This window comes from Electrophorus electricus, unplaced genomic scaffold, assembly GCF_041902795.1.
Source record: "Electrophorus electricus isolate QZ-2024a unplaced genomic scaffold, ASM4190279v1 Scaffold113, whole genome shotgun sequence".
Classification (NCBI taxonomy): Eukaryota; Metazoa; Chordata; class Actinopteri; order Gymnotiformes; family Gymnotidae; genus Electrophorus; species Electrophorus electricus.
Window position 1 is genome coordinate 158,842 of NW_027658395.1, and position 26,597 is coordinate 185,438.

At 42.0% G+C, this 26,597-nt stretch overlaps 1 protein-coding gene across 4 annotated transcripts in view; it reads right to left on the reverse strand.

The window, feature by feature from the left end:
• The window catches only part of LOC113570837 (MAF bZIP transcription factor a), an 81,844-nt gene extending 61,535 nt beyond the window's left edge, over positions 1 to 20,309 (reverse strand). For 3 of the 4 annotated variants that reach the window (XR_003409927.3, XM_026999505.3, XM_081708730.1), the window contains exons 1-2: positions 18,404 to 20,309; positions 10,762 to 10,832 (exon numbers count right to left, since the gene is read on the reverse strand). Coding sequence is in view for 3 of the 4 variants with exons in the window: in XM_026999505.3 (XP_026855306.1) it covers positions 10,805 to 10,832; positions 18,404 to 19,368 (993 nt within the window). In the remaining variant the exon portion in view is untranslated. Of the gene's footprint in view, positions 1 to 10,761; positions 10,833 to 16,371; positions 17,987 to 18,403 lie in introns of those variants that run through there. The other variant, XM_026999504.3, reaches the window with a different exon arrangement.
• Between the last annotated feature and the right edge of the window lie 6,288 nt (positions 20,310 to 26,597).

Sequence of the window (26,597 nt, forward strand, 5' to 3'; positions counted from 1 at the left end):
ACACACACACACACACACACACACACACACACACACACACACACACAAACACACACGCAGTAGCGTTCTGTGAACCACTATTGTTAGACATTGTTACATGCAACAGTGTATATTGTGTGTTGTAAAGTACAAAGTGTATACTGCCTGTACTCCCCAACTTGGTGTTTGAATCGTCTTTTTAACAACAACACAAATCAGTCGAATTTATGTGAGAAGTTTAAACAATCTTTATTTTTCTGCTTTTTACTATATGACTGTCTATTCCACTTCCCTCCTTCTCTCTGTCATTATGAGTCTCCCCTACCTAAAAGCATGGTGGCTCCGACAGTCTGTCCACACTCCCCCGTCTATGCTGCTGCTCTGTGCAGCTACTCAGCTGGGTATAGGAGGGATCTGGAAGCATTTATGGCATGTGAGGACCTTACACAGTTGATTCAGTGGGGATGCTTTTGAGCGCTCCAGTGCAGTGCAAAGGGCATGAATGCAGGGGAGAGACGTCAGATTGGGACAGTTGTCTTTTGTCTTTGGGAGAGTTTAATGGTAGCTTGACTAAGGGGGTGACAGCGTTATCCACTGTGGCAGCAATGTGTCTCAGGAGAGCACTGGCCTGGAGAATGGTACTAATAATGAGCTATACACACACACACACACACACACACACACACACACACACACACGTGTGCGTGCGTGCACACACACACACAAATACACACACACACATACATACACACACATACTTGCATACTTGCATGCACACACACACACGCATGCACGCACATACACACACACACACACACACACACACACATACACACAAGGGTGTTGTTTGAAAAGGCTGTGTAAACTATCCCTGTTCTACAGCAGCATGTCAGAGTTCATCTTAAACCACGACCTGTAAAAACGTGCTTTTCAATTACACTGATGCACTGCATGGGCTTCCCTAATGCCAAACTGCTTGTGACTGGCTTGACATCTGCCTGTAATATTTCATAATCTTCAAGGTAGTCGCACAAAATGAGAAAGGAAATGTTCCCTTAACACTGACTACACATCAGACATCCATTTGCCCTGGTATGGACAGTACTGAGTGACACCTGGTAGTGCGTCACGGCTGTCGAGACCAACACACATGGGGAAGGAGCACATGTGCTTCTGAGAGTCACAGGCATCTGTAAATGAACGCCTACAGCACCCAGCTAGGAAGTGGAGTGGTGAACAGTGGCAACATCTTTATGGAGCTCATAAATGGTGAGCTGCCCCCACCCTTGCCCCCGTTAAACACACATACACGCACCACGTTGGCACAGTGTGCACACGGAGGTAAGGCTGTGTGACTCATTAAGTACGCGCTTATGCAAGTGACGGAGCGCACCCACCACAGAAGGATTTTACTCAAGGTGAAGACCTGCTACTCTAGAACATCATGCGCATATTTAGCAGCTGGATATTGAACACCTCCTGTGCCTGGACAATTTTGTTCAGATCAGCTCATCACCATGCAAGAGGGTACAGACACAGGAACCTTATGTGAATTACAAAATATAAAAAAGAAATTAGTATATAATTTGCATGAATATAATGGAAGATTTGAGCATAAACTCAATTGTATGTTCAATAGTATTCCTGATTTTTTTTTAGTGTTCAAAATTTGTGCAATTTGTGATTCACAATTTCCTTTTCTTCTTTATCTTTTTTAAAGTTGTAGTTTTTATGTGAACCATTTACACTCTGCAGACATTCCTCCTGCCATTACTCACTTGAAGATGTTGGCATTCTTTACGTGCAATATATGGACCCTACAGTGGTTATGCATAATTAGGGCTGAATGCCATAACCCTGGGTGAGATCTCTGGATGAAAGCCTTATACCAGCATAGCTATTACATGCATCTGAACCAGAGCCTCCCGGATCAGGGGATAGAGACAGAGATAAGTCCAAGTGTGCAAGACAAGCCTGAGTGTATGCCCCTAAACATGCTGCTGAAACACACAGGCAATTGCCCAATGTGACAAGAAATGGCCTTTCTCAATGTGCGTGTTATATTTCGCAATGCATACATGCTGGCACACTAGGTGGCTGCATGCATGAACACGAGCGTGTGCAGGGCCGGGTGCAAGTGTACTCCTGCTCGCAGGCTTGGAGGCCGCTGCAGGCGTCTCTGCTTCAGGAGGCAGTACTTCTCCTCTGACAGGCTCTGTTTTTTCTCCCAGCCCAGCCCGGAGGTCTCGACCCTGACAGAACAGGCAGCATGCGTGGCGGAACAAACAGCACTTCAGAATATACATTCTGCACGACTGAGGGGCCCACGGTCCAAACCGCAACTGGACAACATACAGCATGTACCAGCAAAAAGCTGCATGAGGAGCTATTCTTCCAGGGCCCTGTGCTCACAGCCTTTCTGTTCATATTTAAACTCGGCAAAGCTCATCACAGGGACGGACTGAAACTTTTTTTAACTCTACATAACTGAATCCCTAGAGTAACGGCCTTTTGCAGGGTGACAGCACACACAGCCTGTAATTAAACATGGAGTGAAAGCATTCTTTTAGCTGGTTAACCAGAACTATGAAATAGAGAGAGAGAGAGAGAGAGAGAGAGAGAGAGAGAGAGAGAGAGAGCAATTTATCCCCCCCCCCCCTCTTTACTCCAATGATTTAACAGTGAGAGCCTCGGAGCCTTGTAAACACAGCAGTTATGTCTGGAGTGGAAAACACATGAAGCAGACACACAGACTCCAAGTCCCCTGCTGCTGCCTTGAATACAGTCCTCCCCTCTTCACTGCAATGAGGAAGACATCCGCCGGCCATGAGCTGTGGGCGCCACACACAGCCCCAGAAACAGAGACTCATCCACTGCCACATAATCCACGCAGATCCCACAGCCTTCACCGCCAGCTACCGCCAGACAGTCAAGCAGGTCTTGGTGCCTCATGCTAGGGCCTGTGGCAGTCTCTGGACTGGGGCTTGTCTCTGTGGCTGTGCTAGGGCCCGTAGCAGTCTCTGGACTGGGGCTTGTCTCTGTGGCTGTGCTAGGGCCCGTAGCAGTCTCTGGACTGGGGCTTGTCTCTGTGGCTGTGCTAGGGCCCGTAGCAGTCTCTGGACTGGGGCTTGTCTCTGTGGCTGTGCTAGGGCCCGTAGCAGTCTCTGGACTGGGGCTTGTCTCTGTGGCTGTGCTAGGGCCCGTAGCAGTCTCTGGACTGGGGCTTGTCTCTGTGGCTGTGCTAGGGCCCGTAGCAGTCTCTGGACTGGGGCTTGTCTCTGTGGCTGTGCTAGGGCCCGTAGCAGTCTCTGGACTGGGGCTTGTCTCTGTGGCTGTGCTAGGGCCCGTAGCAGTCTCTGGACTGGGGCGTGTCTCTCTAGCTGTGTTAGGGCCCGTAGCAGTCTCTGGACTGGGGCTTGTCTCTGTGGCTGTGCTAGGGCCCGTAGCAGTCTCTGGACTGGAGCTTGTCTCTCGGTTTCTCGGCTGCTGGACAGCAGCATGCCATGTGCAAGGCCAGCTGCTGGAGGGTTGCCGCACGGGGCCTGGAGGTCACTGTCTCGCCGCCTGTAGCCAGTACTAACAGCTGCTGCTCCAGGGTGTGTGCTGGACAGGACACTAATGGCTGATTAAGACCTCTGATTAGGGCAATTATTTTGCCACCGCTCTGCAAGCTTAGCTCCCTAAGCTCACCAGTAGATGCACACACGCATGCGCATACACACAGACACACACGCATGCACAGAGGAACAGAAAAAATACATGACCTTGGGCCCTCACTGTGCTTAGAAGACTGGTGAACGTGTGTGTGTGTGTGTGTGTGTGTGTGTGTTTTAGCTATATTCAGCATGCGTGTGTGTATCAACAGCAGTGATGTTAAACTAAGAGCTAGTACTGTCACTTTTGTTGCCGTAATTAAATTCAGCAGTTTCTGCAATGATTAAACACAATGACAGCTTCGCAAACTGAGCAACGTTTCCGACATGTTCCCTCTCTCGTGTCACCTTTTGCGCTGCAGTCTCCTCTCTCTCCTGAGGATAAGGCGTTCAACTGTATTCCGCTGCAGTGTGCGAGGCAATATTCACATGGGTATTGATTTATGGCTCCACTTGCAGAAATATATTAGCTACTAAAAAAGGACTTAATTTACTCTACCACAAATGCGGCATTTGCACGAAATGCACAGTGAGCCAGAGTTATGATTCCAAATGAATTCAGGCAGGGCCTTATCAACTTACAGGCGGGAGCCTTTGAGTATGCAGCTAGCACCGGCTTTAAAATCACATTTTTGAATGAGCACCAGTGATAAAATTCTATCTGTAATGAAATTAATATATAAGCTTGCCATCATTTGCGATGCTCCAAGTTTTAAAAAATCAGAAACTGGTGAAAAAGAGATCAATAACACGCAATCAAACGTCAGAGAAGACGCATAAATATTATAGCCATATACCACTGTGAGGCAGGAGGGACATTGACCATGATGTGTGGGGCCATTAAGTTGGCAGTTATTAAAAATAGATATGTTTGTACAGGAAGCATTAAGTGTGGTCTGTAAATAAGGTGCACTTAGGCCTATGTAGTCCTTTTATGTGTACTGATAGGCCTTTGTGCTGGGCTCCCCACTCTTCCCAAGCCTGCCTGTGCTACTGGATTAGATGCACTGAGGTAATCCTATGGCTTTAGCCTGAGCGCGGAAGGCTCTGGGCTCATAGCGGTGACGGTAATGTTACAGAACCCTTCTTCTCAGTGGCCGCGTGTGTTGGTTTCACGGATTGCATTACGCTCACCTCCCGGCTCACTGATCCAACACAACAGATGGTGCTGTATTCAACAATAATGCTACTTCTCTACGTTCACATCAGACATAATAGTGCAAAATGAGTTACACCATTTCTAATCATAGAGTACGTTAAAGAAGAAAGTCTTGATGCTAATTCATAATTCCAAATGATAGACTTTTGCTGCTCTTATGTTTCAGTATAAATAGGTTAAATGAGTCAAGCATGAGTCAAATACATATTTCAAAAGGATGCTTCTGATTGACCATTAGGTGAGTCCAAAAAGTATCACCTTATGTCACCTTTAGCCTTACTTAAGGCCACCTTAAGGTCATCAGCACAGTAAATTCCAGTACTAAGCAACCTCAAAGGTATGCTTAAATATTAGCTGCTTCATCTAATCGACATGTTACACAACACATCCGGCCACTTTTGGAGTAATTTCTCACTCTGAGACTTTAGCTGCAAATACTAGCTCATGCTTCTTTCCTTTCTTGTGAACGGGACCTAATCCACATTATCCAAGACTCACTGATATGACCAAAGCTAAAGGGTATTCATAGTTATTGCTTTTATCTCTCGGTGTAAGGGTTTGAAATGAATACGAGCAGATGGCCGAGGCGAAACTTAAGCAGAGCACTTCCCTGCCAGCCGCCATCATCAAGCAAACGAGGAGGACGAGCTTAGTGTCTGAAGGTGAAGCGGGGGCAGGACAGAGGTGTGCCATTTAAGCCCCACCAGCACTGCGTTCTCCTTCAGAACGGATCCTCTCGCCCCACTGCTCAGCGTTCGGCTAATAATACACGGGCCAGATTCAATAACATTCTCGAAACTGCCTGTGCAGCGATGGAAATGGCTTTGCTGAGAAACGCAGACCGTGATGATTGTTGTAGCTGCTCCAGCGCTGTGGCTAAGCTGGTCTTAGGTCAGTTCTTTTTGTGGCACTGGAGTGGCGCTCGAGCGCGAACCTAAAAAGGAGCAACAGAACGACTAACGTACCAGGTGCTGAAAGCTGCTGCCATTTTCCTAATTGTGGCTTAGCCCAAGTTACCCTTCAGGATGCAAAAGGGAGAAAGAGAGAAAGAAAGAGAGAGAGAGAGAGAGAGAGAGAGAGAGAGAGAGAGAGAGAGAGAGAGAGAGAGAGAGAGAGAGAGAGAGAGAGAGAGAGAGAGAGAGAGAGAGAGAGAGATAGAGAAATTCAGCTGTCAAGAGTGCTCAGTAATGACCTAGCATGTAGCATTTAGCATTTGGCGGGGGAACAGTGAAGCAATAACAAAAGTGCACAGTAATGACCCCAACAAAAGACTTGGTGCTTTGTGCTTTAGGAGCAGGCTGCTTTAAAGAGCACCGAGCCCCTCTCACTGCTAATCTCCCCCAGTTAAGGCACTCATAACAGGAGCTCCTTTCGCACAGACTAAGTTTAATTAGACACACAGAATAATACTAACAAGCAAATGGCGGAGGTGGCAAAGACACGGAGTGGAGGCCGTCTGCTGGCAGCACACAGGGAGCCGGAGATCGAGCCTCTCCACAACTACACTGCACTAAATTCTGCTAGTCAGCAGCCTCAGCTGTGTGATAGCCCGCACGAGAGGAGAGAATGTGTTTTTTTTTTTTTTTTAAACTTTTAAAGGGATACCTCAGGATACATAAAACGAGAAGATGGCAGAATGCTGGGGTCTTCGTGCAGTTATAGTACTCTACATGGACTTTCTGCTAGCGTTAAGTCAAAAACATAGATGTCCACATAAAATATGGAATGCAATGGGATGTAGATTCAATATGGACAGATAAATTGAGATATGACGCAGCTTCAGAGAATACATACATGCATATACAGGTAAGCACAATCAAATAAAGTGATATCCACATATAAACACACATGAACATGTATATGCACGCACACACCTCTCTACTGTTTCTGCTGAGTCTGATATTTATAAACTAGGGAGAAGACACATGCTGAGATCCCTACAACATGAAAATAATTAGCGCAGTGCAATGAAGCCCGCATGCCTTACACAGTAATGTCTGACAACATGCCCATCTAACGCAGAACTTCAAATGCCTCCAACCTTCAGAACATCAGAGAGAGAACCACATGTAACACCATATGGAGCACCATTCTCATGAAGAAAGGACAAAATAAATATTGCCAAAAAAAATAGATCAATCAAATCAATAAGCAAGAGGGACTTAAAATTGGACTGAGCAAAAAACAAACTAACTGCACTGAGGATATGTCTATTCAGAGAGAATATAAAACACAAGCCCTCAAAAATAATTGTTTTTTAAGATTATATGTAACTACTGTTACAGTAATGATTTGAGAGAGTAATTATTTGTTGGAAACAGATATACATACATAGACACAGTTACGCACAAACAGACACACGTGAGGCCCTGAAAGCAGGCAGCAGCTCTGAGTGCTGGAAGAAAGCGAAGCCCCTGCATAGAGGAGGGTGCAGACAGCAAGCCGAACCTGATGCATGCACTAGTCACCCTGTAGCCGTGCCTGGCTCTACAAGGAAAGCTATATTTTTAACCTTATAGCCCAGCCACAGCGCCTTCACCCCACACCGCTATATATAGGCTGTGCGCCTCCATCTCCAGTTTCCTTCAACGAGAGCAGGTGGAGGATGGAGGAAGGGATGATAGGGAGTGGTACACACAGCCTGCCCGGATCGGTCTATCCTGGGGCAGAGTGGACGCCGCTCTCCTTCCTGCCTTCTTGAGAGCCTTCAGCCATTGCTGACAGCCATACTATTCATGTAACACAGGCAATGACTCAGGCTGTAAACACAGCTAAAGGTTTACAGAACCCATGAGATAATAGGATCCATGTCGTGGTCAAAAGAGCTGCCTTCCCTCTACTTTATTCTTTTTCTTCCTTCTTATTTTCTGCTTTATGGAGAATGCAGAAGTGGCCATGGTGTGAGGACGGTTGTGTTGTCAGGACGACTTGAAGCTGCAACTGCATCAGCGAGTTTTACAAACAAAGACATAAAATATCAACCGCCAGTCGCAGTCCACTCTCGTCTCTGTCGCAATGGTTGACGCTGCCACAACACGTGTGCGTGTGTGTGTGTGTGTGTGTGTGTGTGTGTGTGTGGTGTGTGCTAAACATCCACCACCCCTCTCTCCTCACGTTCTCGTCCTAGGGCTTCTGTAGTTTTCTCCCTGCCTCAGCACTTTGTACGCCCTTCTGTCCACCTCCACCCGCTGGTGTCTGAGTTACCGCCACATGCAGGACAGGAGTCAGGGTAGCCCTGGGGCAGCTCTCACCTCCCACTCACCCACACACACACACACAAACAAAACACACACCAGATGCAAAAGACAGGGTTCATTTGTATATTGCTAGAGTGCATCTGAAATGCATAATGCTGCAACACCTCCTAAAATATATTGTCTTTATCTTTTGACCCTTTATATGTGTGGATCGTTACATCACAGAGCTCTGAAAGAATAACCCGCCTATTGCAGTCTGAGAGGGTAAAACAAGCCTGCATAAATGTGACATAGCAGTCAGTGTGCTGCCAGAGGCACTGGAGGTGAGTGATGACCGTAATCACAGTAGGAAGTCGGGGCCGCACGCCTGGCTGTCCGGGCAGTGACGGAACGCGGCGGGGGCGCGCTCCGGACACTCTCCGGGGCAAGGACAGCCAGGCCATGGTTCTGCCTCTCCATCACCCGGGCCGACACGCGGCCTACGTGGAGAGACTGCTCATGGCCTGCCCTCTCGCCCTCATACGCATAGATTTGCATAAGACAAAGACGAGGAGGCTTAACGAACCCAGGAGAGGCTCGTCTGTCATGGTGCCTGGAAGCGGAATGTTTCTGCTGGCTGGCAATAAGCGACACACCGTTTGTTACTGGCAGAGATCAGGTGTGCGGGTGAGTGGGGACAATGCAGCAGATTGACGACGGTGAGGAAGACATCCATCCTCACACATCCCCACTCAGACCTTCTGCCTATCTCTTCACTATCTGCTTAGGCCCCCTAGTACCTGGGTTGCCATGGAAGGCGAGCTAATTCACAGTACCACTTTGTGACTGACAGAATGACGGTGGCTATGCCACTTAATCATGCAAACGGTAGCTGACTCATCACAGAGAAGCATGACAGCTGATCCTCAGCTTCTCTTACAGAGACAACGGGGGACAACAACACCATGCTCTAAAACCAGAGGTGCCGCTGTCTGAGCCCCTTCTACATAACCGTGTTGAGGAGAGAGACGCACTGATGATCACTAACGACAATTCGCTTTGAGGTGCAGTCCGAGGTCACTCTTCTACAGTAGGATTAACAGTCTATCAACAGACACAAATCCAGTTTGAAGTTGCCACTGAAACTAACATCATCAAGGAAAGTGAAGCAATTCCACTGGCAGTCATACATGCCCGAGCATCATGTTTCACACAAGGAGTGCATGGCAGATTCACTGGTGATGTATTAGTGCTGGGAGTGTACATAGTCCATCTGGTACAGGTTTACTCTCAAATCAGCTGACCATAAATCTCAGCTCCCTAAAGGTTTCTTCTTAGCAAGCTGTAAGTCAGCCTTTCCGTTCATGGGGGCTGCCAGCGATTGGCATCTTGTGGTGACGCCATCTGTGGTAAATACACCTCACTGCTCTACCCTTCCATTCATAAAAGGCTACGATACATCTGTCTACAGCCAGGACAGGGTTTTCGACCTGTTCATCAGATTTTTCTCATTGACATCTTTCACCAGGGTGTGGTTCTACCATCCGATCCTGCGGCCTGCTCATTCATATATCCAGGCATTCTTACTTTTTGAAAGTGTACCAAACAAGTCGGTTGTGAGCTCCTAATGTCTTGACTATGCCTCTGATCAATTTCACTGGATAATTCTGGCTCATTCCGGCCTGCTTTACTGGGACTGACTGACACGTTCCTTATATTTAGAGACACCAGCAACAGATTCCAGATGCAAATCCTACATCTGGAATTAAGTGTTCCATTTTCTAGCTCTCTTGTGCATGAACTAATGATGCAGTGACACAGCTGGCCAAAAAACAACTGACCAGCCAGTTGTCAAATTGCTTACAGACTTCTAAAATAGGGAAACTATGTATAAAACGGGCAGTCATTCCTATATGGTTTACCCAGTGTAGATGTAATTACCCCTGAATTAAAGCTGGCATCTGTGGCAGTTTAAGATTAGTGATTGTTTCCTCTTAAATTCAATGACAAAACAATAAACATAGCATCACTCTCCAAATACTTACTGTCCAGTTAACTGCTTTTAATATAAAGAATAACTGTTTCCATTCCATATATGTCTCAAGGCTCGATCCATTGTACTGCAAAATCTCTCTGCCTTGACTTTACTGCATGCACAGCATACAGAATCAATCACACTCAGTTAGACTGCCGTGATCATGGTTGGCTCTGGTCACTAAAAGCCCTCTTATGCTTCAACAATATTACCTCTAACAACTTCAATCCCTCACTGAGAAGAAGGTTCACATCGGTGGGCTGGAGAGGCATGAATGGGTCTTGGCAAGCCCGCAGAGTGAGATGTCATTGGTGAGGCCCCACAAAAGCCCGCGCGGGACTCTGAGAAAGATGGATTCTCAGTGCGCCACTCCAGGGCTTTTGAAAATCCATCACCTACTCCCTGAGAGGGCAGTCTGTGGGAAGGTGATTTTACACCAACCACTGTTAGCCAGGTGCAGAACATGAAAGATGAAACGGCTCCTAGGTAGCGTTAGAAAAGAGCCTAACCCACTGCAAGTGAAGAGTTATCTGCTATGTGACCTTATGGTTCAGAAATAATTGTGTGGCATTTTATTCTTTCTTTATCTATCTATCTATCTGTCTGTCTGTCTGTGTCTATCTATCTATCTATCGATCTATCTACTAGGTGCTATGTGGCAATGCAGCTCTGTGAGCTGAGTCATTCACGGTAGAGGAACGCCGAGTCGAGATGTTGAGAGAGCAAGAGAAGGAAAAAAGTAGAGAGTGAAAGTTGTACCTCACTCTTCAAGGCCAGGAGCAGGGGGAGTCACAGCTCACAGTCACAGGTGAAGGAACTTTCTGGAAGACCTAGTGCAGAACACAGAGATCAAACAGCAAAAAAAGAGACATATTAAACATCTCACTGACTTTTAACACCTTATCATAACACATTGCCTAGTATGTTGAGAAAAGCTTCAGCAAAGTCTGCATTTATGTAGCCCCCATGAAAACCGCAAGTTTTACTTCCCTTTCAGGCTCTGAGGGTTTAGTTCTAAGCACCGCTTTTCTGTTAAAGGTGATAAAATCAAATATGTACAGTCTGGAAGTCATTCATAGTTTATTAATCTTATCAATATGCATTCATGCTCAGTTGAGGAATATGCATACACTGCAACATTTACATTTCTCTGAAGAACAACAGGCAACATGGGATGTACACTCCCAGACGTGTGTGCATGCACATATGAGTGAAAGATGCCGAATGAAGATTAAATTGCTGTAGGAACTGTATTTGCATGCTCCATTAAAACAAAATCTCACCTTTTCATTTCCTTTGTCCACAAACACACACACACACACACACAGTCACTGACAGAAGTTGTGTTGATTTTCCACAGGCCTTTAACTTATTTTATTAGTCAATTTTCAGCTAACAATTATATAATGAATAGTAAAATATAAATCAGTCCTTGTATGTAAAGGAAGGTACATGTATAATCATAGACTCAAGTATCAATACATGGTCCAGGGCAGTAGAGAATTATGTAAATATTGATTTGACACCTTTATCAGTGCAGCTCTACATGTATTTTATGATCTGGCAATTAACTGTACAAACACATGATCTTTAACCACTATCTAGAATATATTCTTATGAGGATATTAATATGATACTGTGTATTAAAATAATTATTCATAGACAAATATACTAAATTGTATAGTGATAATATAGTGATATATATAATTATTATTATTATTATACTATATATATATATATATATATATATATATATATATATATATATATATATATATATGTGTGTGTGTGTGTGTGTGTGTCCTGTTTTTCTGAAAACCTTTCACTAGTTTCTATATCTGACTACTATATATATATATATATATATATATATATATATATATATATATATATATATATATATACACTTAATATAATTTTAGCTGACATAATTACTTAATAATTACTTAATTTAATTGTATTTAAATAAAAACTGGCATTAGGACAACAGAATTGTTAATATAGAGCTCTCTTTCAGGACTTGAGAGATCTAGCCCAATCTCCCAAGTGCAAGGCACCTGGGGATGGGTATTAGATTCCTACAAGTCACTCTGGCTTCACTTTGGGTACATTTGGAGCCGTATAAAATGACTCCAGAGTATATCGCACTCCTCATTATCAGCATAACCCTAAGCCAGTCAACTCTCAAGGACAATGGCCCTAATGAGAGGTGAGGAGATCTGATCTAAATATCTACTTCAAGTCTTCTTTGAATTTTTTGCCAAGCAGCAGATAGAATGCTTGGCAGAAAAGTGAGGAGGGAGTAGTTTACAATTAAAGAAGCGCATCTTAATGGATGTAGTATTCACACTGCTTCTCAGGGAGGAAAGCAATACAGTCAAGAAAACTCTCGCCCTCTCTCTAACACAATAAACCTAATTTAGCATGTGCTTTCACAAACACAACAGCAAGTTTTTTTTTTTTTTTTTTTTAATTCATTTATAACTGCCATATGAGAGCACTTTTAATGTAATCTAAAACATATAAATCGCAGTAAATGCAGTGAAGATGTTTTGCGATAGCTTAAATCAAAGCTAAACCAAAGGAATCGGTGGTTTATTTGTCCCTGTTTAGTCATCCAGGATGAGATCCCTCATCTGTCATTCTTAACATGCTGGAAGTAGCAGAACATGCTCTCTCTCCATCTCTCTAGTTTGCTCTCTTTTTCACACACAAACACACATGCACCAACACACCCACACACCACTCATCTTTATTGTGTCCAGGCATTTTTGGAAAACCCCTGTGCCATGACACACAGTTTCAGTGTATGCACATCTTTTCCAGAAGTTCTTTTACTCATAACCCTGTAACAGTATTTTTCACAATTGTTCATTTTGCTAAAAACTTTCCCTTAATAAACTTCTATTTAATTTTACTTTACTTTCCTTGTGTGTGTGTGTGGGTGTGTGTGTGTGTGTGTGTGTGTGTGTGTGTGTGTGTGTGTGAGCAAGCGTGCGTCCGTGCGTGCGTGTGTATATGTGTATGTGTCTATGAGTGTGTGCGTGCGTGTGCCTGTGTGCACATTAAAGGCCTGTTGTTGTTTGTGTAAGGTTATAAATGGTAGCTTGGCTCTTCCACAGCCCTGTGCAAACACAGACTCTTTAGCCAGAGGACAGATTAGGGACATGAAGTCACTGCCCCATAGTGAGACTGCTATTGCATGCGACGGCCGACGCTGAGCACTAGGCTAGTAAGGACACCATACAAATGCATGCTGCTAACATAATACTGTAATATACAAGCCCATTCCTTCGTACCATTCCTCCTTAGACTGAATCAGCAATACAAAATAAACCTTTTCATTTTAAAAATCACACAGCACAAAGTGAGACATTCTAAATAAATAAATACATTCGCACATAAATACATTTGCAATGTTAAAAATGGTCAGTGCTGTTTGTTGAAAATAAAGAATAATGGAAATGACGGATCAAATGTTATACAAACAAAGTTATCTGACTAATATCAGTAGCAAATGAAATGCAGTTGTCGGCCCATCAAAAACAAGGCTGGAAAACCAATGGCCAGTTATAAGATGGCCCTCCTGCTGTGCGCATGCGTGTGTGTGTCCGCGCACGCATGTGTGTGTGTGTATGTTTGTGTGCATGCACATATGTGTGTGTGCCTTTAGGATTGGTGCAGGAAATGAACATGGGGTCCCTGGAGGGAATGGATCAGTGTAATGACTCTGAGAGTGCTCCTCCTGCTTCATCACTGACCTCCGTGCCTCCTCTGCAAATCACACACACACATGCATGCACATACACAGTCACACACATCTAGACAAACCACAAGTATTCATTCTCGGAGACAGGCACAAATAATGCATAGTTGGGCACACATACACAAGGCACACCCTCACGAACAAGCATAAACCATCATGTACACACAGCAAAGCAAACACAGCCAAACACTCTTGTCGCATAAATATGCTCAAATTCAAGCATATATGCACGTGCCCACACACAGACACACACACCCCTTGTTTTGGGGGTTCTCTGGTGGGGTCAGTAATTGTCATTTACTGCATACATATCAAGGCATTCTGAGTGTTGCTATTGGTTTAAAAAAATACATAAGCAGACAAATTAATGCTTTAAAATGAAATAAAATAACTACTTTTACCCCGATAAATGTTTAGATTTATATGTATTCATTTTATTCTTAAATATCACAAAACATTGAATCAGACTAATAGAAATGTTCAAAATCAAATAGAAGTGGATGGCAAGGTCATTGTGCAACCTGATTGTTTCAGAAACACCACTAACATATCTTACATGTTCTCAAACACCACATATCACAAGAGCACCTTACACCAACTTTAAGCAACATTTGATACCTTAAATAATCAATTCAGGAACAAACCTCTGATAACTGTGAAACTAAAGGTCATACTTGCCGTGTGTGTAACACCACATCATATCAGCACAAACCTTTAAACATGAATCAGTACAACTCTTCATACTGAAACAATCCAAATTAGGTAAGCAGGTCAACTATTCAGTTACACATAGATGAGAATATGGAAAAATCTGTGTTTAGTTCTTCCTGCGAACCAACAGACAGATTAGTTGCTTTCATCAATGGGGAGGGGTGGGGTGTTTGTCAGGAACGCTCCGAGCCTGGCCCAGCTGGGGCCAGCCACAGTCATGATTTATCATTTTTGCATTGCACAAACGGGCCTCTTTCTGAGCGATTAATCATCAGGAAAATCATTTCAACTCTCAGGCTATTGTCTCAGTCTCTCCGTATCCCCACCACTACCAGCAAGTCATGCTGGATGGAAGGAACAAGGAGCAAAAATTATTTCAAAGCACTGAAGAGAGAAGCACTTTACTTCATAAAACAGCAATGGAAAAAGGTTCTTCTTCAGAGCTGTTGACTTTGTCGTATTGTACCCTGAACGTATGTAGGTGTTTCAAAATGTGCTGCATTTTAGATATTCACCATTATAATTGTATTATAATTATATTATTATTATTATTGGCTGCAAAGAATATAAGCGTGCACAACTGTATGAATTTGTATCCTAGATGGTACGTTCAGTGGCTCTGACTGATCTGATTCTAACTGATGGGCTGGCGGGTCTGCTGCTTCACTGAAATGGACCTGCAAAGCCCCCCATGTGCATGTATGAGGACAATGATCAGCACTAGAGATGAAAACAAGGACAAACCACACAGCAGCTGCCACATGTAGCTCTGTACACTCGCGTGTATGCAACTCTAATCACACATACACACATACACACACACACACTCGGACTGGCACGCGTACAAGAAAGGAAAGGAGAATGCACTAAAGAATGTACTTAAGCTGAATTTTTCTTCACTTAAGAAACATCATACAACTCATGTAGTGTAGTGTAACTAGTGTACACCTTGTCAAACTGTTGAATGGATCTTTGGCCTGGAGCTATGGGATTGTATGGAGATTATCCATATCATATGGGACTGAACAGAGATGACCCCTACGATAGGATTCAGGTGTGCGGCTTTACTATTTGACACTGTGGTTGCCGGAGAAATTCAAGTATAATTAGATCAGAAAAGGGATATAGTATAAAAATTAAATATTCTGTTGCACCCAAGTGAATTGTATTACAATAAAAGTATATATAACACCACTTCAATACTGGCAAAAAATAAATTAAAAAAAAGTGCACTAACTACAATTCATGAAACTGGCAGACACACTGCTAGATACACAATCAAATGCTACAACTGACTGTTGTCTTGTATACATTATTGCATCTTGTCCACATACAGCATTGATGGTAATAAACTAACCAATTTCAATAATAAACTACTTAAAAGTGTTTTGTGTTCTTGAGAACTTGCTGCTAGAAGGTGGAATGTCATTGATTTATATGCAGGAAAGAGTTTAGGAAACTTCTGGCAAATATTCTGGCATCGCTGCGGACCTTAGGATCAAGTAAAGAACCAAGGTATAGGCTGAGCAGAGCAACTCAGCGAAGCTCACATCACCCTTTAAACACACTGTAAGTCCCATATTTTTTTTTATTATAATGTTCTTCCATGTTATTTTATTTTGATAAAATATTAGATGCTCACCAAAGGCAAATTACTTGTCAAACATATAAAACTCTGCATTAAGTTGTACTGGTTTGACTGATAAATCTGAACTTTACGCAAAAAATCTGTTGAAAGAAATGACACATTTGGGTCACTGATCTAGTTATTCAAATGAGCGTTCAAATGAAAAAGTGAAAGACTGAAAATGTTATTGCAACTTTCTATGCTGCTTCATTAGCTACACATAATGTTAATAAATTTTATAAATTAATATCCAGAGAACACAGACTTTATGAAGCCTGAATTGCATTTTTATTGCATATCATATAATTGTATGAAATGAAAATAAGCACATATGAACATCACATATGGTTAGTGAGTGAAATAATTTTGCACAGCAAAATATATATGAGAAAATTTTAATTAACATACTTAAAAAAAATTATTGATGAATGGTATATCCCCATTTTATACAAGCAGGGTTTCAATCCCTGACTATAAAACAATGTCCAGACATTATTGATTATTATATTATTGCCTTGTAAATAATGAATTTGTTTACAACAAAAGAAACTAGTCCTGCTTGACAATGTAACTAATAAGATTGTATTCATAAATTCTCCAGCAATGCCATGAGATATGTATTTAAATTAGCGTTCTAGATAGATTCCATTGTGTGATATACTGTACGATTAGCTACAGGCTACATTTTAGTGCAACTCAGTCCAAATAGTTTAGATCTCTGAGGGAGAGTGCATTTTTGAAAGCACTGTTTCCCCACATTGACTAAGTTTTTTTTTTCTTTAATACTTTGGTTTGGAAATACAGTCAGTGGTAAGCTATAAGAGGGGCTACATCTGTCAAACTGCTCTTATCATGGCAAGCACATGCTGCAAAAAGCTTGAGTTTCGCATCATCACAATCCTGCTGTATAATACATATTTTTGGGTCCTGCCAGTATACCTTAACACTACGATCAGGAAACAATTTAGTGCATAGGACATGAACCCTACATAAAAAGCCTATCTTTTAATGACATCCTTCCTCGTCATCATCAACCTGGAGCACAGCGTCCACCATCATGCTCACAGATAATAGAACTAGTCTTAGCCTAGATTACACTAAAAAAATGTGGTTTATTACAGAGTTATCAAAATGCATAAGAATGAGACTGGAGTTGAACAAACAATCCGCTTTAAGCAACTAACAGTTTTAGTCCCCGAGAGGGAATTCCGTTTTTTTTTTTTTTTTTTTTTTTTTTTTTTTTTTTAAGAAACGATGAGGTCCTTGTCCCCTGAAACATTGCTTCCAGTTGGCCAGCTTTCAACAGGAATGCGTCAGTGCATGAACCGAATGGAAATGGGCGCCGGTGATCGTGCAGGTCAATACTGTTGTAATAACCTTTTCACGGGACGGGGGGATGGTGGTAGCATGTTCTTTCACTTTTTTGCATATATTCCAAAAAAGTGATTCGGCAATAAAGGAAGAATATGAATGCCATGCTGGAGTTATCCGAGTAAAAAGTTCATTTTTCAAGCAAAAAAAGGGAAAGAAAACCATACATGTCCAGCATGCAGGCAATAACAACATACAGTCTCTTTTTTTAAAGCAATGTCTATAGATTCTTAAGTAAAGTCTTGTTAAACACAAAACGACAAGCAGGACGTATGGGATGATAATGGGGTAACTGCAGGATCGCGGTCCTCTGACTTTGGCAAAAGGGGAAAAAAAGCCAAAAACTTTTACTGGAAGTAAAGTGTAGCTGTTTTTGGCAAGCATTGATTCTGGTTGTATAAAAAAAAATGATGCAAAAGGATCGATGAACATCAGTGGTGTGTGCATCTGAGTGCATGCATACCGCACATACAAAATGTCAACTTTCGGGGAAAAATACAAATGGCATCCTATAAAAAAAAAACACAAAAAAAAAAAAAAACACTGCAAGTCAGGTAAATATCGATGAAAAACAAAAACTCAAAAGAATGCATTTGACACGTATGCATTTTAAAATAAGCATGGAGATAAAATGCCAAGATGGCAGCTTTCAGAGCACGCTCCAAAAAATAAACAACTTATTCTTGAAAAGTTCGGTCTGTCTACACGCAGGCCCCCCCAAAAAATCTCAAAAACGAAGACTGACCCTTGCTTTCGTAGAACGGAGAGAAACAAAAACATTTTAGAATTTGGAACTTTTTCTCTCGGTCTAGCAAACCACGAAAAAGAAAAAAAAGAAAGAAAAAACACAAAAGAAACTTTACGCTGGGCACTGACAAACTCGCTCGAACTATTTTCTTTTTTCTTATTATTATGTGGGGACTCACATGAAAAACTCCGGAGAAGAGGGATTGTTGTCACTGCTGGATCCGTTTTCTCTGAAACCGTTGCTGATGAGCTTCTCGTACTTTTCTTTGTACGCGTCCCTCTCCCGGACCAGCCTGGAGATCTCTTGTTTGAGGTGATCCACTTGCTGCATGAGCTGGGTCTTCTCCCCTTCCAGGACATGCCGCTGCTGAACCCGCTTGAAGCGGCAGGACTGGGCATAGCCTCTGTTTTTGAGGGTCCTCCTCTTTTGTTTGAGACGGATCACTTCTTCCTTGCTGACCCCCCGTAGCTGCCGATTGAGCTCCCGCACAGACATGGTCACCAACTGCTCATCTGTGAACCGCTCCTCCAAGTGTAAATGTTGGTGGTTAGCCCCAGAGTTGCCGTTGGCTGGGACGCCGGCTGGTTGATGGTGCCCGGTGTTGTGGTGGTGATGATGGTGATGGTGCGGACCTCCGTTCTGAGCTGCTGCGGCGGCGATAACAGCGGAGACCACCGCGGCGGCGGATCCCATCTCTTCCCCGGCCATGGTGCCTCCAGCCCCGGCCGCACTGGCAAACTGCTGCCCTCTAGCATAGCCATCGAATGTCTGAAGCTGGTGAGTGCTGTTGATCAGCGCCTCGACTGCGTCTTCAGGGCTGAAACCCAAAGCCTCCGGGTTCAACTGCTGTTGGTAACCGGTCATCCAGTAAAAATCCTCCAAGTGAGCCTTCTGTTCGCTACCGGAGCCCGGACTGGGCGCCGAGAAGCTTGGAGAAGGGGGAACCGAGCTGCAAGGCGTGCTCATCGGCGTGGAAGACAAGGATCCCCCGGCGATCAGGCGGCTGCACTGGCTGATGCTGCGATCGGGCTCCACCGGCTCCTTTTTCACTTCAAACTTCATCAGATCGAAGTCATTAACATATTCCATGGCCAGGGGACTGGTGGGCAGGTCGGAGTTGCTCATTGCCAGTTCTGATGCCATCCTCTTGCTGTTGACAGTCCTCCAAAGGGGTTGAAGAGCAGCTGTCAAACCGGTCTGGGTTGGAAGAGAGTGAGCCAGCTTGATGTTTTAAAAAGATTTTACTCTTACCAAGAAAAAAGTCTTTTTCAGCGTTTCGTCGAAGTGCTCCTAACTCCAAATGAATAGTTCTTCTCCTTTGCAGTGTCTACTGTGCAGATGCATCGGAGCTGTCCCGAACGTTTCTTTTTCCTGTCTTTACATGAGAATTTCGGCGGCTTTGTATTTCAAACATTTAACACTTTACTGTCTCTTCACGAATACATAATGCAGACTGGAGGGATAGAAGATGGTAAAGAAAGACGCAAAACGTCGACTTGGACATAAAATTGCCCGGGCTCGTAGGAGTATTTAAAAAGGAACACACAGTAGATGAGTTTAAAAGCATTGCTGAGTTTTATAGCTGCCTTGACGTCAGTCTTGAAATGCGAAATTGACTCGGAGGTCTAGCCAATGGGCTCGCTCAAATGGGAAAGCTAATTAACATATTAGTACAGAAACAAAACTTTTCTCATCTGTCAGAGGCTATCAGCTGACTATCAGCTGGACTGCAATTCCTTAACTCTTTCCTACTGCATTTGAAATGTTTAGTATTGTTTCCCTCGCTTTCCGTGCTTGTATTCAGCCGTGCGTAACCACAACGAATACCTTTTTCTCTTGCAAAAAGTAACTACGGTTTTAAACAGATAAAAACGACATCAGGCGATTGTTCATTACTACCCAAATAGTAGCACTACACTGGAAATACAATTATTTCACTTTACAACACAGTTCACTTCAACACCAGTTTCTTAGAGTTTTACCCATGCACAAGCCGATACGAGCGTGCGAATGATTACTTTCTCTGCTATTCTGTTTACTTAACTGGAGGCAAATAAGGAACAGCCTGTCCCTACATGTAGGATACAATTGTGTTAAATAAAGCTATTATGCATTGGTTCATCTTTGATACTTATCTGGAATAGTTCAGGAATATTCTACGTTGATCCTACTAGGAAGGTGTATTTCATGTAATGGAAACAGTGTATTTAACATCAAACTTATAGTTTGGGGGCTAAACAAATGTTTAAAAGCAAATAATAATAATAATAATAATAATTATTATTATTATTATTATTACTAGCCTACTTGTGACAGCAATGGGGATTTATTAAAATGGTATAAATGATGCCAACATTTTTCTTCGAAAACTCAACAGTGCCACCTTTTGGACATAGAGAGAAATGAGGTAATACAAATTTCACTAATTATTCTAGCATTACTTAAAAACATATATTCAACTAAGACGCAAGAAAGGAACATGTCAAAGGGTTGTTTTGCTAAATAAGCCAGTTGGCAATTGACAGTTTACCTGGACAACTTGAAATTGGAGAAATCATGTTTAATTAGAAAGAAAACATATAATAAATGTAGTGCAAATGAACAATACCAAAGTGCGATTAAATAAAGTTAACAGTACGGAGATTAATCATTCTATTATCAACTCCTTCAGTAACCTCTGCACCATGAGACAAAATTTTCTAAGTATCGCAATGAGACAGGCAGGCACGAATGAGCAAAGCGTTTCAGACTTAGACCGCTATAAAAACCTGTTTATCTGTGACGCTGAATCTGCCCTCGACTAGTCATACATTAAACCGCTGGCCTGTACATCGAACTCTGCCTGGTGCAGTTTTCCCGTTCTTTTTCTCCATACCTTACCAGTGTTAGGATTAAGGAATACATTTCCTTCGAGTAGAGCTCTCTCGCTCTCTCCGTGCGTTTGTTCTTGCCCAGTTTTTTCAGTCGTATTTCTTTCCTTTGCATCAAAATTAAAACCTAAAAACTTTAACCCCGTGCTCAACTGTAAAGACAGACAACCGCACATCGACGTCAAGCACTTTCAAAGGCCCATTTGGAAGACGAGTCAATGTGCGGCGACCAGGCTTGACACCGTGCTGACAAATAGCGAGTTCGTGATGATGGCAAAAGCCTGTAATCATATACTCAGTATATATCCAGAAAACGCTATGATCTCATCCTCTGGATATCTGATATTTTTAGAGGCCGAGTTAAGCTAAGTAATGAAAGGCGACATCAGTTGCGTTCTAAGACTTGAAAAAGAAGTTGCCAAGTGACACAAAGGTACGTTTATATTTTAGATATGCGAGCATGAATGCAACACACACACACAAAGTTGTTCTATTTAAATTATATAATGTATGAGGAAAGAAATAAATGCTTGCTGGTACATATACTTGCTTCTTTTAAGCAGTGAATAAATTAGCCCAGCACTGTACCGGTGTTGGCAAGGCCCACGTTTTGGCAACTAGCCTCATAGTGAGACAGCAAAATGTTCTCCAGGAGCAAACATTTACAACCGATCACTCTATTCATTCATACCCACATTCAGTAGATTAAAATCATGGCTCATTATCTGCAACTCCATATGTAAAGCAGCTGTGTTGTAATCAAGGTTTATCAGTGACAGAAAGAAACCAGTCTCTGGGAAACCCTGGAAACATGACGGCATGCAACTTGGGTACACTGGTGATGGGCACGGCTGACAAAGGACATCTGAAGAGGTCAAAATTAATTAAAAAAAAAACAAACCCTCTATCTACATGGACAATGAAACTACTTGGACAACAACATGGAAATTGTGAATCTATGTATGTTAAAGACCTGAGACTTTAATAACCACAAATCACATAATGCTTACCTCAGATGACAGGTAATAATATAACAGATATTATGTAAATGCATGCAAGGTGGCTAGGGAGCTCAGTTAAAATATTTCTATTTGCCACAATCCTTTCCTTACACTAAACAGAAGAGTTAGCACGTGTTTGACCTTTGACCCTGTCCAAAACAGACACAGATCAGATGTCAGAGCTCAAATTGAGGATTGATTTTGTTTTTCTTATCAGCATTATTTGGTTAACCACATTGCATCATACAGAATGACCACTTTGTTCTTACATAATGACAAGGTCTTGTTGTTTTGTTTATGTGTCTGCTCAGTGATCAATTATCGATATATGAACACAGCACAGTCAGGTTTTATTTCTGTTGTTAGACAATGAGCAGAGCATATCATAGAGTGAGAAATTGCCCTTTTCTAAAGTGAAAAGGTAACACTCAATGTGAAGTATAATCTGGTAAATGGGATGGTTCTCATGTGAAACAAACCTGAGAATGCTGGTACATGACAGAAATCATGACATCAGCAAGAGCACCATAAACAAACCTAATGTTTAGCAAAAATACATGCAAGCAGAATCTGGTTAAGCCATCTGTTACAAGCCCACGAGTGAGGAAAAATGCCCCTTGAGTTGAGTTTACACTTAAAACTCTAGGAATCTGATTTTAAACTATATAAAGCTAAACTCTGGGTTAACACTAATTAATGGTAGCTGAAGCTGCTACTGTTATTGTGAAGAACCACCATTGCTCATGAATAACTACCACATGACTAAACATATTTTTTTGTACCATGTCAACTTACAATTCAGATACATTTCAAGTAATTTTATTATTAACTCATATTATTTCTATTTTCTTATTACCTGTAAAAACCCGTAAATTACCTGAAAATCTTTTGTATATACTTTTCTTAGCCCTCTGTTATTTATCTGTCTCTCTATCTGTCTGTCTGTCTTCTAGAACATTATTCCACTATCTATCCTTACAAAATCAATTCATCCTCCATTCCTTGCTAAGTGCAGCTGCAAAGTCTACAACAGAAAGAAAATATAACCCTATCCTGAGTTATCTAGGCCTAACCTGAGGCAAACATCATTCAAAGATTCTTGGTGCACACCTTGATGAAAGAAGCTGTACATTTTATCAGCCTACAAAGGAGAGGCCCTTTAGGGATCTCAATGTTCACCCATCTTACAGAACGCAGGCAGTGCTGTGGAGTAATTACACAAATCCATTCATCATGAAGAACCTGCATGGCCAGGCAGACACCAGTGACGACCTGAGCCTGAGAGGCCAAATCTGGATATCGCCGCATGTCCTGCATCGGGGTGTCAGACGCCTGGTCCTTCTGGGAAGAGGCTGCTCCTGGAGGACAGGCTCTGCTCTGGCCCTATAAGTTAGCTGGGTGGCTTCATCTTTGACATCAACCCTCTAGTGAGGTTCAGAGTCACCAGCAGTAAGTCAAAGAATATGGCACGAATGTGTGAAATCTCTGACACATAAAGCTATTAAAAACACACAAGGGACTGAAGACGAAGGGTCAGATATGACTAAGTCTATAGTCAATGTTGGTGACCTCTAGACATCAGAATAAGTCAATCCAGCCAATTATACTGACACACTAATTAAAGCATATATATTATCATACCTCTTACCCCAACCTAAGTGCAGAAAATATAAGTAGCTACAGGCCTATGTCAGCCTAGTATTTACAAAATAACCTTCGTTGTTTCTTATGATAATTCATGAAGGTTTTATGATGGTACTTTAAGGTTCAAGAGCTTCTATGGTGAGCATCTCCAAAAATGAGGTAACCATATTCACTGTGTTGAATAAAATAAAGTATACACATTTTACGCATGGCTCACCATTTCAAACTTGAGAACATATTTTTATTGTTTTAATCACTGCTGCATAAACATATCTCAAACACAGGCTGCAGCTTTCACTCGTCCCTGTATGGATGTGTGCTAAAATATGTGCATAAAATGTATTCATTTGTTCATGGATATCATTCCCACACTATTCTTGGGTCAACAGCACATAGTAGATGAATGGGGTGGTATTATGCAAGGTAAAACAATCGAATGAGTCAATATTCAGTCAAGTGGTGGTGAGGCGCTGAGTATTACATGTAATTGCGTGCACTACAACATGATTAATAGGGCTCCTAGTTTTCAAGAGTTAATATGTCTGGCACCAGTATAATATATCATCCATTTAACGTTTCTTAATTGTATTTCCTTATGCTTCAGTGGCATTTGGATCCACATCTGTGCTGCCTTGTGCAAATCTATGTCATGTACTTTCCTCTAATAATAAGATAGAAATCTACACATTCAACAATGACATGTCAGTTAAACTGATTTTGATGCTTGTCTACAGTCAACCCAGAAACAAACAAAAAAAACAAAAAACATATAGATCACTACTGCTAACATGTGATGACCTTTTTTTATCTAAGCCACAAAATAGTACACCTTTGATTCATTCATGGCATGCCTACGCATTTTGCATGAGCAAAATGAGCAGTGTCAGTAAATATGATCTGATCAACTGATAACACATACAGAGATGTGTGTCTGAGAAAGCAGCATGCATCGACCCTTATATCTGCAACACAGCTATGATTTAGCAGCCCATAAAGTTATGTACATCCAATTTAGTTTGTTCAAACCTTGGTCAGTTACATTTGTTAAAATGAATATTTTTGTAGTGTCACTATAATCAGCCGATGCCGTTCACACTTTACTTCACAAAGTTACTTCTGTTTACTGCAGGTAACTGTACCTGTCTTGCACCCTGAGTCTTTGGGGTGGAGGTAATGTTTCTGTCAGGGCCTGGGTGAACAGTAAATGTGTGCTTTGTTCAGTATGAGTGAATATGTTACCCAGCACCAGATGTTATCAAAGCGGGTGTTAGCCTTTGTACAGGTTTCTCTTCAGGTGAATTACTGAAAGTGAGAAACAGAACACAGTTGTTACAGAGTTTGTGTTCTTGCATCCTATTAATAAAATTTTCCTATGTATATAGCCACAAGAGAGAATGCAAATGTAACTTACATACACATGCTCAAGTACACCCATGCATGCACAAGCATCTCTTTCTTTCTTTCTATCTATCTCTCTCTCTCTCTCTCTCTCTCTCTCTCTCTCTCTCTCTCACATACACACACACACACACACCTTCTATAATGAGAGATCTTCTGACCTGTATTCCTGTACCCATGAGAATATTGATGAATACACCTTTAAAAATAACCTTATTTGTTGGGTCATTTAATGATTTACAGTTATTTCAACAACATGTAATTATTGCATTCATTACTATGGGCAATTCAGGCTTCATTGTGAAAAAGTTGTCCTAGTAACAGTATTAGCAAGAACACCAAATATAAATATACTCTACCAAACAGTTCCCAGGAATTTTGAATATCATGCCTGTCTAGATAATTTTATGGTTATAATCACTCAAACAGCACACTGCAATATACAGAGAATTTCTCACACATTCTTAGTGTGGCAGTGCAATGATGAGAGAAACAACACTGTAATAATTACTCTTGGATTAAGTGAATACTAAGGCCCAATCCCATATCACCTCTTGCCCTTACTATTTAATCCATGCAAGAGCGAACACCACAGCTGAGGACAGAATATTGGAAAAGTCTGGAAAAACCTTGATGGGTCCATTCACATAAAAGTAATCAACTATGACAACTGATATTATCTTGGGTTTTTGAATGGTTGTCCCATTTTGTAGGGGAAGATTTCAACCATGGGGCAAGAAGACAGTCGAAAATAAGGCACAGGGTTAAAAATAACACAGGGATTGGATCTAAAACTAAGTTAATTTTCTCTCTTTAATTTGGAAGAATTTGTTTACCATACACTTAATTACTCTTTAACCATCTCTGTTTTTCAACCCCCTACCCAATGCTCCAAGATTAAATAAAATAATTTCTCTGTGATCTTCCAACCATCTCTCACTAATATAATCTCTGTTTCATTTGTTTTAAGGTATAGATAAGACTAACATTGTATTTTCCATATGGAGTAATTTAATCTTGCTGATATCAGAAGAACCTGAATGTACTGTGCATCGCATATGTGCCTATAGCCAATGGAAGGCTCTCAACACTGAGTTCACTTCACTGTGCTCTCAGCTAGTTCTGAAAATTCCCATATCAAAATGTCTTTAACACCTGCACTATGCATTACACGGAGGACTCTCTGCCCCGCAAAAAGAGGACTCCCATTTTCGAACGTCTCTCAGCAGATGTACCATGTATGTAGTTGAACACACTAGTGCTGAGGCTGCTCTTCCAGGATTGCTACTCCAATGATTAACGCATACTCTGTCCACCTCTTTGGAGACAGTGAGACTGCCAACCAGACTGGATTCTTCTGCTGATATGTTGGTTCAGCCAATCGTGTTTATGTAATCCGGGGCCACCATAAAGGGCAAGGAAGCAGGCTAATATGAGGGCCTCTATTAGGTTAAACCTA